Source organism: Mus pahari, chromosome 10 (genome assembly GCF_900095145.1).
Source record: "Mus pahari chromosome 10, PAHARI_EIJ_v1.1, whole genome shotgun sequence".
Classification (NCBI taxonomy): domain Eukaryota; kingdom Metazoa; phylum Chordata; class Mammalia; order Rodentia; family Muridae; genus Mus; species Mus pahari.
In genome coordinates this window covers 40,302,881-40,313,991 of record NC_034599.1, presented here as the reverse complement: position 1 = coordinate 40,313,991, position 11,111 = coordinate 40,302,881, and the positions used below count along the sequence as shown (strand labels likewise).

General features: G+C 50.1%; 1 protein-coding gene across 2 annotated transcripts in view; it reads left to right on the top strand.

The window, feature by feature from the left end:
* Positions 1-10,670, top strand: part of Tmprss4 (transmembrane serine protease 4) — a 31,594-nt gene extending 20,924 nt beyond the window's left edge. The window contains exons 6-13 of one of the 2 annotated variants that reach the window (XM_021207718.2): positions 2,587-2,688; positions 3,882-3,922; positions 5,442-5,601; positions 6,791-6,957; positions 7,799-7,897; positions 8,112-8,254; positions 9,377-9,526; positions 9,978-10,670. In XM_021207718.2, the coding sequence (XP_021063377.1) occupies positions 2,587-2,688; positions 3,882-3,922; positions 5,442-5,601; positions 6,791-6,957; positions 7,799-7,897; positions 8,112-8,254; positions 9,377-9,526; positions 9,978-9,989 (874 nt within the window). In that variant the 3' untranslated portion in view covers positions 9,990-10,670. The remainder of the gene's footprint in view (positions 1-2,586; positions 2,689-3,881; positions 3,923-5,441; positions 5,602-6,790; positions 6,958-7,798; positions 7,898-8,111; positions 8,255-9,376; positions 9,527-9,977) is intronic. The other variant, XM_021207717.1, reaches the window with a different exon arrangement.
* Positions 10,671-11,111: the final 441 nt, after the last annotated feature.

Genomic DNA, 11,111 nt, shown 5'->3' with positions numbered 1-11,111 from the left:
CTCCCTCCCTCCCTCCCTCCCTTCTTTATTTCCTATTTCCTTTCCCTAAAAACACAAACATGGGATTTATACAGAACCATGTTTGAATCCCAGCACTTTCATTAACAAGGAGCATAAAGATAATCCCCCAGTCTCAGTTTCCTCAGAGTTACCAATGTCAATCTCATAAGAGTTTTCTTTTCTGCCCAACTCCCTCTCCTTTGCCCTTTCTTTTTCTTTTTCTTCTTTCTTTCTTTCTTTCTTTCTTTCTTTCTTTCTTTCTTTCTTTCTTTCTTTTTTTTTGTTGTTGTTGTTGGTTTTTCGAGACAGGGTTTCTCTGTATAGCCCTGGATATCCTGGAACTCACTGTGTAGACCAGCCTGGCCTCGAACTCAGAAATCTGCCTGCCTCTGCCTCCCGAGTGCTGAGATTAAAGGCGTGTGCCACCGCACCCGACTTCCTTTGCCCTTTCGTGAGAAGTCTTCCCCAACCACAACACAAAAACAAATTTCATATGCAAAATCATCTGGGTTAAAATTTAGCAGGCAGGAAGAGTGGGGGTGTAGCTCGGGGTAGAGCACTTACCTAGCGTGTGCAACGCCCTGAGTTCTGTTCTCTGCACTTGAGAACAGAAATAGCAAGGACTAGCCTGGTTCTGTTGGGGCCATCACCAGAATCCCAGCTCTCTCAGGGACGTACAGAAGCCGGAGTGGAAGGAAGGTGCGTGAAGGATAATTAGCATTACATATATTTATATTCATTTAATCTTGGCAGACAGCTCAAAGCATGGTTATTATTAAATTTGTGTTAGAAGTGGGCTCTCAGAGAGTAAGTAGCTTGCTCGGGCAGAAGCTGGGAGGTAGAGGGTTAGAATCTGTACCCGTCACAACCCCATTCCGGACACCATGAGTTCTCATAGAGGTCTGTTTGTACAGCGAATTCTCTCTACTCCCGAGGCTTCACCAGTGAAGGGAGGGAAAGTGAGAATTGATCCCTCCAGGAGCCTACCTGACAGGAGCCCAGGTGATCTGCTGCAGGCAGGGATCACACTCTCCCTAGCAGGCTGAACTTCCTCAGGACTCCAGGAAACTGAGTCCAGAGACAAGGCAGACAGCTAGACAGACATTGCCCGTCGATCATAGAGCTCTCTCCATAGACCCCTAAAGCAACCTCAAGGTTTTGTCCAATAGATGTTCTGGGCAGCCAGTATGAATCCATATGGCCTCTGTCCCTCTGCCCCCTCTTTATAAAGGTCCCGCTCCCTTCCCTCCAGAGGAGGAGAACTCCCAGCACCGTCTAGAAAAGGGACACCTGTCACCTCATCTCCAAGGACAGCATGCCCAGCATCTGCTGTCCCCTACTTCCCCTGCAGCTGTCCCCTACTTCCCCTGCAGCCATCCCCTCCCCCACTGCAGCGTCAGTTGGACCAGATGCAGCAGGCTGTCTCAGTTATGAAACCCGCAGTTTCCTGAGGTTCTTAAAGGGGTAGACGCCCAGATTTGCTACACTTCTAGAAAGCACTGAAGCACCAGACAGCACCACCTGGCCTCTTCCTTCAGCTCTAGGATATCAAAGTTCATTACATCACTGCCCAGGTTAGCTTCGCTGAGCGTGTTTACTAAAAGCCTCCTCTCTCCTTCTGGGTCAGAGCTCTCTGCTCAAATCTCCCTACTTTCCTTCCTGCCTGGATTGGAAAGCTGCAAAGCCAAGGTGGGCCAGTGTAGGAGTTAGGGACCACCTGGCTCATGCATCATTTTATGGAGAAAATTGGGACTTAGGGAGACACAAAGGGCAAACATGCCTTGCCCATGGTCACACACCAAACTGGTGTCAGATCCAGCATATTGGAACTTAAGTCTTGGAGGCTCTTTAGACAGACCCTGGTCATCCCAGATCCAGCACCTGGTTCATCAAGGAAGTGTTTGCAGTCCTATCTGAGTGTGGACTCGCCAGCCAGAGACATGAATTGACCCCAGATATCTATGCAAAGCCTGACCTGAGAGGACAGACTGGAGAAGAAGGGGGAAATTCAAAAGACGAAGATTTAGTGAAGAAAGAGCCAGAGAACAGAGTGGTTAAGGAAGGCTTCCTGGAGGAGGAAGACTTGAATACGGGGTTTGAAAGAAGACAAACATGGATTAGCGGAAAGGAAGGGAGAGGGAAGTCCAAGTTTCAGGACACTCCATCCAGATTCTTATGAGGATAGATCCAGGCTTCTTCTGTCTCCAGGCCCCTTATATGGAAAACCAAATATCCACACTCCAGCTCCCTCTGTGCTGAGACAGGAGTTCATCTGGGTCCCTTTGCTTCTTTGCTCCCGCTGATGTGACCCTAAAGAGATACTGGGACATCTGAGATAGGGACAGAGCTGGGTGTGAGGAAATCAGGCCCCTAGCACTCTGCAGAGCTCCAATTCTGGGACAGGAGTCCCTGCCCAGGAAAGCGAGGCCACGGCAGCCTGCCTTGATGTGGGGACTGTTCCTGCGATCCAGCAAAGCCAGCCAGCCGTGCCCCACTAACCTGTGCCCCCTCCTCTGGGAGCAGGGGCTCTCTCTGCCATCTAATTCAGCCTCTGTCCCAGCTCACAGTTCACTCTTCCTATCACAGCCAACCCGCTTTCAGAGCAGTGGAGATCGGTCCAAACCAAAACCTCCCTGTCGCTCAAGTCACAGGAAACAGCCAGGAACTTCAGATACAGAATGGAAACAGGTGAGTGAGAGGATACATTCTGACTTACAGAGGCTAACTAACACTGGGAAGTGGCTCAGGGTTGCAGCAAGGGGAACACCAGCCAGACAACAGGAAGAACTAGCCAAGCAGCCCATTAAATGTCCAGAGTTATGGAATTTCATTTTCAGGCTCAGGAGGTATTTTCTGTTGGCCTTTTTCTTTAATACAACATGCACTGTCCTGCTCAAAGGCAGAGCAATGAACAGTGACCTTCTCTCTCCCTGAACTGTCAAGATTAGCGCCTTCCACAGCTCCTTCATGCTCCCTAGTGAGTTACCTGGTAGGCAAGAGCCTGAAAGTAGCTTTGTACTTTTCCATCACTTCCCCAGGCCAAAGCACCACCTTCTAACGCTCCAAAGAAGGCTCTCCAGCTCTCACCTCACCGCCCCACATTAGAGCACAGCTGATTCAAAACAAAATCTGCTACAAAGCAGCCGAGGCTCCAGGAGCAGGCTGGTATCTTAGCATTCAGGACGCTGGACAGAGCCTTAACACAGTAACTCTTTTGCTTTTATTTTTGTATCAAATTTTATTTTTTTATTTTTATTGGATATTTTCTCTATTTACAATCCAATTGTTATGTCCTTTCCTGGTTTTCCTCCCTGCTGAAACACCCTATCACATTCTCTCTCTCCCTGCTTCTTTGAGGGTGTTCCTCCACCCACCCACCCACTCCCACCTCCCTGCCCTCAATTCCTCCACACTGGGGTATCTATCGAGCCTTCATAGGACCAAGGACCTCTCCTTCCACTGATGCATGACAAGGCCATCCTCTGCTACATATGCAGCTGGAGCCAACACAGTAACTCTTGAGAAGGACCGAGTTAGAGGTAGAATCTGTAGGATTCCATCAAAATCCTGGTCTGTTTGGGAGGTCCACGGGTGCGGCAGGTTCTGCTCCACCCCACCCCCACCACCCAGGGTTCCAGGAGCCCAGACTGGCTTTGCACTGCGCAGGACTCCGTATATAGTAGGTACATGCACAACAGCAGTGTTGCACTAAATCGAACCACACTGAGTATTAATACAGATCTATACACACCCATGATAAAGGTTCTGGGGTTCTGTAGTTTGGGGGGATGGGGTTGAATCAGCATTTCACAAAGGCTGAGTTCTAACCTCCCAGCCAAGGGGAAAACAGAAGCCACAGGGTCCCCGTCTTTCTCTTTCAGATCCTGCCTCTCAGGCTCCCTGGTTTCCTTGCGCTGCCTTGGTGAGTTTACCCAACCTCTGAGAGTCTGGGGCCTAGGCCAGCAATGGTCAGGAAGGAAGACCTTCATCTCTACTGCTCTGTCTCCTGGTCTCTAAGTCCCACTGTTTGGGGCCAACCTTAGACTTACAGATCAGTGTTCCTTCATGTGGCTAATGCCAAGAACTCCCTTGTGCCAACTGCTCTCAGTTCATGACCTGAGTGTGTTAGATTTTCATTGCTGTACTGAAATATCTGAGGCAGGATAATGTCTTAAGGAAGTTTTGCTTAGCTTACAGTTTTAGAACCTGGAGGCCTAAGCTCAGAAAGCCACCTTGGTTTGGCCTCAAGTGCTGGCCTACTGTTGAGTGGTGGATCGGATGTGGGTGAAACAAGCCAGACAGCAGGGTGGGCTCTGTCTTGTCCTAAGCTCTCAAAGACTCTCAGGGATCACAGAAAACTACTTTATCCCCCTCAGAGGGCAGCTGCTCTGATGACCTAGAAGCCGTTAGGCCTCACCTCTTAAAGAACCCACCGCTTTATCACCACCATACTCAGGGCTAAGCTGCCACCTTTGCGGAGGTACACTCAAACCGTAGCCTAACTGTTCCAGAGACTTCTGAGCAGGTCACTGGCTGGACGGAAACTTTGATAAGACCATGCGAAGCAGTCCATAAGACTGTAGATCCCCATCTTGCCAACCAAGAAGCTTTGAGTGAGTGAGCACAGAGCAAGTTGAAAGCAGGGTTGGGTTAGATAGCGTTTGACAGGTACAGGACCAGGACGGGGAAAGAGGAAGGGAAAGGGGCCTCTTTGGAAAGACCAGAGAGGTACAGAACATGGCAGGGATATGACACACTAGGTTTTAGTTTGGGGTTTATTTTATCTTTAATTATGGGGCAGGTATGTGCATGTGCCTGCAGCACGTGTGGATACCAGCAGAAAGCATCAGATGCTCTGAGGCTGGTTAGAAGCAGTCGTGAGCTGCCTGTTGTGGGTACTGGGAACCAAACTCGCGTCTCTGGGAGAGAAGGAGGCACCCTTAGCCACTGAGCCACCCCTCAGCCCTGACACTGAAAGTTTTAACTCAAGTTCAAGGGTCAGATGTAAAAGGTAGACCAGAAGACAGGGTGGCCGATGGGCAGCTCCCTTAACAGAAGGAAGAAACCCAGTTCCTAGAAGGTGCTTATTCCCTGATACCAAAGTAGCTTGTGAGTAGCTGTTTCCTCAGTGGGGAGGAAACCCCACTGAGCCCCATTTGGGCAGGGCTTTCAGAATTCATGATCCCATGCCTTCGTTTGAAGACGATAAATTCCCAGTACAATGGTCACATCCGTGTTCAAAAATCTAAATTCCTAAACACACACTAGCGGTGGTTTTCAGGGGAGCCTGTGGGTCATGCTCTATATCTTCCCACGAATGATTCAGAGCTGGTGTGGGTGGATTCTCCCATCCTTCCCGTACTTTTCCAGGAGTCTTTGGGGAGGCAGCCCCTCCCCAGAAGCCTGACTCCCCTCTTTCCTTTCCCCCTCATTGAGTCCAGACTGCGGGAAGAGCCTGAAGACGCCTCGTGTGGTGGGTGGGGTGGAAGCCCCTGTGGATTCTTGGCCCTGGCAGGTCAGCATCCAGTACAACAAGCAGCACGTCTGTGGTGGGAGCATCCTGGATGCCCACTGGATCCTCACAGCAGCCCACTGCTTCAGGTAAGTGCAACGAGGAAGCGAGGAGAGAGAGAGGCCATGGAGGGAGCCAGCCTTGTTTCCTGATTGTGCACCCGTGCCCGCCCCGTCTCCCCTGGAAACCATCTCTAGTGTGCTGCCTCTGTGCAATGAGACACTAGCCATGATGTCCTTGTTAATTAAGTACTGAGAAATCTGTGCTGGTATCCAAGGTTGAACTCTATTGGGTAGAAAGCTTCAGGTACCCAGTATCCTTACTGCATAGCGTGTCCATTCCATTCATGCTACAGAAGATCTCCCCACACATCAGGGCTTCTGAGAACTTGTCTCCTCCTTGCAAGTCTTCCAGGAAATGACACCAAGATCTAGAGTCACTGCCTATGTCTAGAAAGTGTAGAGTATCCTTCAGGACAGCAGAGAGAGAGCTGGCTAGGGAAAACCTTAGGAAAGGAGCTCCACCCAGGGCTTCTCCGTTTTCCTTTATCCATTTTATTCAGCATCTAGAGAGTACCAAGAACCAGCCCTTCAGACTGTGTGCATCACATTAGCCTCATTGTTGCCTTCAAGGTTCCCAGGTCTAGATCAGGGGTTTTTCACTGTTTTGAGACTGATAAGGGCACTAAATCCCCTCCTAGGGAGGTCCCGCACACAGGCAGTGCCCGATGTAAAGAAGAATAAACAAGCTTGAGGCGGGCAGTGGTGGCTCATGCCTTTAATCCCAGCACTTGGGAGGCAGAGGCAGAGGCAGGCAGATTTCTGAGTTCGAGGCCAGCCTGATCTACAAAGTGAGTTCCAGGACAGCCAGGGCTTCACAGAGAAACCCTGTCTCAAACAAAACAAAACAAAACAAAACAAAACAAAACAAAACAAAACAAAACAAAACAAAGCTTGAAAGCTCACAGATGGCAATGCAAAGATAAAAACAAGGCTGGAGGAGAGACTGCCCGGTCATGAAGGCTCAGGAATGGGGTGACCCATTCCCAAGCCCTCTGGGTAGAAGTTTCCTTGCGTGTTTTTTTTTATGAAGAAAAAGAATCGGATCTCCTTTTCTAATTTGGCTTCAGGGGGTGGCTCTCAGACTGTCTTTTCCACCAACCCCGTCTCTACCATCCCATGACCTCCTAGAGCATCAACTGACTTGGGGACCTAGCCCTAGGTAGGCGGAGCCTCTAGGTGCTTGGATCCTCCCTGATCAAGCCATCTCTATCCCTAGGAAGTATCTTGATGTGTCCAGCTGGAAGGTGAGGGCGGGCTCAAACAAACTGGATAACTCTCCGTCCTTGCCTGTGGCCAAGATCTTCATCGCTGAACCCAATCCCCTGTACCCCAAAGAGAAGGACATTGCCCTTGTTAAGCTGCAGACACCACTCACATTCTCAGGTAGGAGGTGGTCCCTGGCCAAAGGGCCCCCAGGTTAACCTTACTCGGGTTCTGCTAAGCAGCTTTAGATACATCACGTTCCCACTCAAGACCTCCGCTTGCCTGTGGGTGTCCAACTAGTATGTCTACTCGATATCACTGGTACCACGAGACCCGCTCTAGCTGTCAAGCTGACATGCACATCTTCTCGGGCAGAGACTCTTCCAAGCCTGTCTGCTCTATCTGGAAGATCAGAGTCCTCTGCTCTTGGGCTTGCCAGGACCCTTTTTAAAGAGTTGTCTGGCCCGTGGCTCAACCCTGAGCAGTGCCCAAGGCCCTGCACAGTAACCCCGCCAGAGTGTCAGTGAGCTGCTGCTTGTTTTCCTCCAGGAACAAGGAACCTAGCATTTCCTGGTCTTTCCTGTGTGTGTGTGTGTGTGTGTGTGTGTGTGTGTGTGTGTGTGTGTGTGTGTGAAGACAGTGGGGGCGAGGGAGGAGGTAAACAGCTCAAGTGATATTTGTGGTTCCTAGGGTCCACCGTGGGGAGGCTGGGTGGGCGAGTTTGAACACGCTTGAGAAGAATTGTCTGCAGAGGTTGACCTCTGACTGCTCAGAACCTAGATTTGAGTGATTTGGGGCAGAGAAGAACACTGGCTTGGAGTATGAAGGTGTCAAGAGTAGGGGCTCTAGATTAATGCGTTTACACACCGAGGACCTCACTGGCAAGTGGTTTATTCTCTCTAGGAATTAACTAGCCTAGTCTCACTTAGACCAGCAAAATCCCCAACATGAAAAGGCGCCAGATGGAGAAAACAATAAGCCATCCCTAATCTAGATTCTTCTTCTGCTCTGCTCCTGGTAGGCTCAGTCAGGCCCATCTGCCTGCCCTTCTCTGACGAGGTGCTTGCCCCAGCCACGCCAGTCTGGGTCATTGGATGGGGCTTTACAGAAGAAAACGGAGGTGAGTCTTGGGCTCAGAACCTCAGCCGCCTTCCGCAAGGGCCTTATCACCCTCCCCAGTGGTAACAAGAAAGAAGAATATCCTTCAGCAAAGTCCACCCTGGCTGACCGGGCACCAAAGTCGCCAGTAGCAAAATGTATCGATGGCCCAGAAAATTAACCTGGGCTGAGGGTAAAGGGGAGACTAAGGAAATACGTTGCTTTCAACCTCCCAGGGAAGATGTCTGACACGCTGCTGCAGGCGTCAGTCCAGGTCATTGACAGCACACGGTGCAATGCAGAGGATGCCTACGAAGGGGAAGTGACCGCTGAGATGCTGTGTGCAGGTACCCCACAGGGTGGCACGGACACCTGCCAGGTGGGTCCTCCCAAGACTGTGGGGAGCTCTATGAAGAGGGATGTAGGTCCTAGAGAGATGTGAACCCCTACAAGCTGGATGCCCACGTGGAGACTGTAGCTCTCAGTTTGTGACAAAGGAAGGCAGAGACATGATCTGAGGAAGATAGAAGGAGGGATGGGTGGGTAGATGATATTTGGCTCTAGACGAGGGGAAAGAATCTAAATTTCACATTTAAAGATGGCATTGCTACCTTCTCCACCCACCATCACTCCCCATCATCTATGATCCCTTTGAAGACAGTGGCTCCTGGTCTATTTTCCCTCTCATTGTCCCTGTGCTGTTTTAGAACTCTCATCTCATGCTAGGTGAGCTTTGGTACATGGGCCTCTCCCCATCTCCATGGCCACTGGGACTTGTGAGCGATTCCGATGTACCTTCTTAACACCCCATACCCCGAGAGGATCTCTGGAGCCATTTTTATTCAAATTTCTCAGTCTACGCCCATCTCCAGACATTAAAATCCTCACTCGAGAGCTGTCTCTAAATCTTCCCTTGTGGGCCATGAACATAGCAGACCGACCGTGCCGGCCCTTCAGGAACTCATGGTGACCACACAGAGATATACAAGCAGGCTGTCAGGCCATAGTGTCACTGGTCTCAGAGAGAGGCAGTGAGTGTAGGCTTTCACTACTTGATTTCTGTCATCTGCTCATTCATTGTCTCTGTCAACCCGTTTGATCATAAACTTCCTGAGGGCAAAGATCTTCCCCCCCCCCCCCGAGTCCATTGAGTCCCAGTTATGCAGAACATGATGTCCCACAGACAGGCTCTCCACGGCAAATCAATAGATGTAGGAACTACTGGGCTTAAACTAAGTTCACTTTGTTCACTTTGCTAGTGTGACTTATAAGCCTCTGATAAGGCAGGCAGTATGTCCTCAACTTACCTGCCCACAGATGGACCATTCCCCCTCCCCCAAGAGTAACGGACACTGAACAATATGGACAAGAAGGAGGGTGGAGAAATGAGCGTGCGCAGAGCCACAGAGAGGGCAGGGGTGGGGTGAGGTGGCGTGAGGTGGGGGGGGGGGTGACAGATGGGCCTGCCCTCTCCAGCAGCTCCTGTCCTGACTTTCCACAGGGTGACAGTGGTGGGCCTTTGATGTACCATTCTGACAAGTGGCAGGTAGTCGGCATCGTGAGCTGGGGCCATGGATGCGGTGGCCCAAGTACTCCTGGAGTGTACACTAAGGTCACTGCCTATCTCAACTGGATCTACAATGTTCGGAAGGTGAGTGTTCCAGCCCCACAGGAAGCCCTCCCTCGCTATGTCTACCCTGAGGGCATGCACCATCTTTAGATTTGATTTAGATAGCTCTGACAACCTTCTACATCCCAAGTACATTTCCTTCCCTGCAAGCTGACAGCCTGAGATCTCTCGATTGAAGCCAAGATTCCTTAGATTGGTGATCCTGTGAAATGCAAATACCTAATGGTACAGAATCTCAAGCTCAAGCTTTACCATTCTCTGCAGACAGAGTGAGCTTGCTGGGCCCTTTCCAGGGAGATGATGCTAAGAGTGAAGTAAGGGTTGTGAGGTGTCCCCGTCCCAGGAAGGGAGAGTGGGCAAACAGGCAAGCAGAATGATTTTAGGAAAAGAAGATAATGTCAACCCTGTCATTCCTTTATTGATTTGGAGTCATCTGATTTTTCTGTCTGCCGTTGTCTTCTTTTCTTTCTAGTCTGAGATGTAACGCTGCTGTCTGCCACATCCAGAAACCGCTTCTCCTCAGACCTGCCTACTGCATGAGCCTTCAAAGTCAGACATGGGACAAGAGCATCCTTGAACAAACTCTGGTATCCCTGCAGCAACCAAGGACTCAGATATATACATTGCAGAGGCGCCCCGAGTAGAGTCAGAGTGGCTAGCTCAGCCACGCCTGCATCTCCCAAACCCTGGAGACATGTGGCCCATGGACAGAAAGCCAGGACATTGACCCGACTCTCAGAAGTGTTATTCAGCCAAGGAGGCTCTCCCTTCCACTGAAGGAAGGGAAGTCAGCTCTCTCCTGAGAGGCCAGATCACTGGCTGAGTAGATGAGGCAAGGGTCTGAAAGGCCTTTGTTGTCTTCTTTGCCCAGTCCTAAAAGCACTGAAGTAAGAAATCAGTCAGTTCTAACGTCAGGTGTTATATTTTAGTGTCGGGGTATTGTTATTGTCACCCTTGTGGTCAATATCATTAAACAGGTATGAGAAATCGCTGGCATAGACTTCCTGGACTGCTTAATAAGAATCCAACTAAGGTTGTCACACGACTGTTCTCCAGAAAATGTGAACAAGTGTCCATCTGACATATGGCACCAATGACAAACCAAAGAAGTTATTCTGCCTGAGTCTCAGTTGCTGAACCAATAAGTTAGCTGTGGTTTCTTGCAGATGCATGGGTAACTTGAAGGCGGCTGCCTCACCCGCAAGCCCTCCGCTAGCGTAGATAAGAGGGCATGAAAGAGACATCACTGAAATTCTCTGCACAGCGTTCAGACAAACTGTTCACTATGAAGCTCTGTCCTGTGTATCGCTTCTCCCCTGGCAATTGGTGGCTGCTTGTGTGTCCTTGGAAAGGACCTCAGGAGTCTTCTGATGCTCTGGGCTTCTTGCACCTATAGGTCTCATAAACCACACCTCTCATTAGCTTTCTGTGTCTCATAAGCCTCCCTCCTCTCTCCAGGAAAGAGTATTCAATTCCAAGAAAATTACAATCAATACTCCACCCCTTCTTCTGGCTCTTACACGTTTTAGTTTGTTTTGCTTTAACCTCCTCCTCTTCGGTGATGTTCCCTGAGCCTCAGACACGCTGTTGTTGACAGCTGATGTCT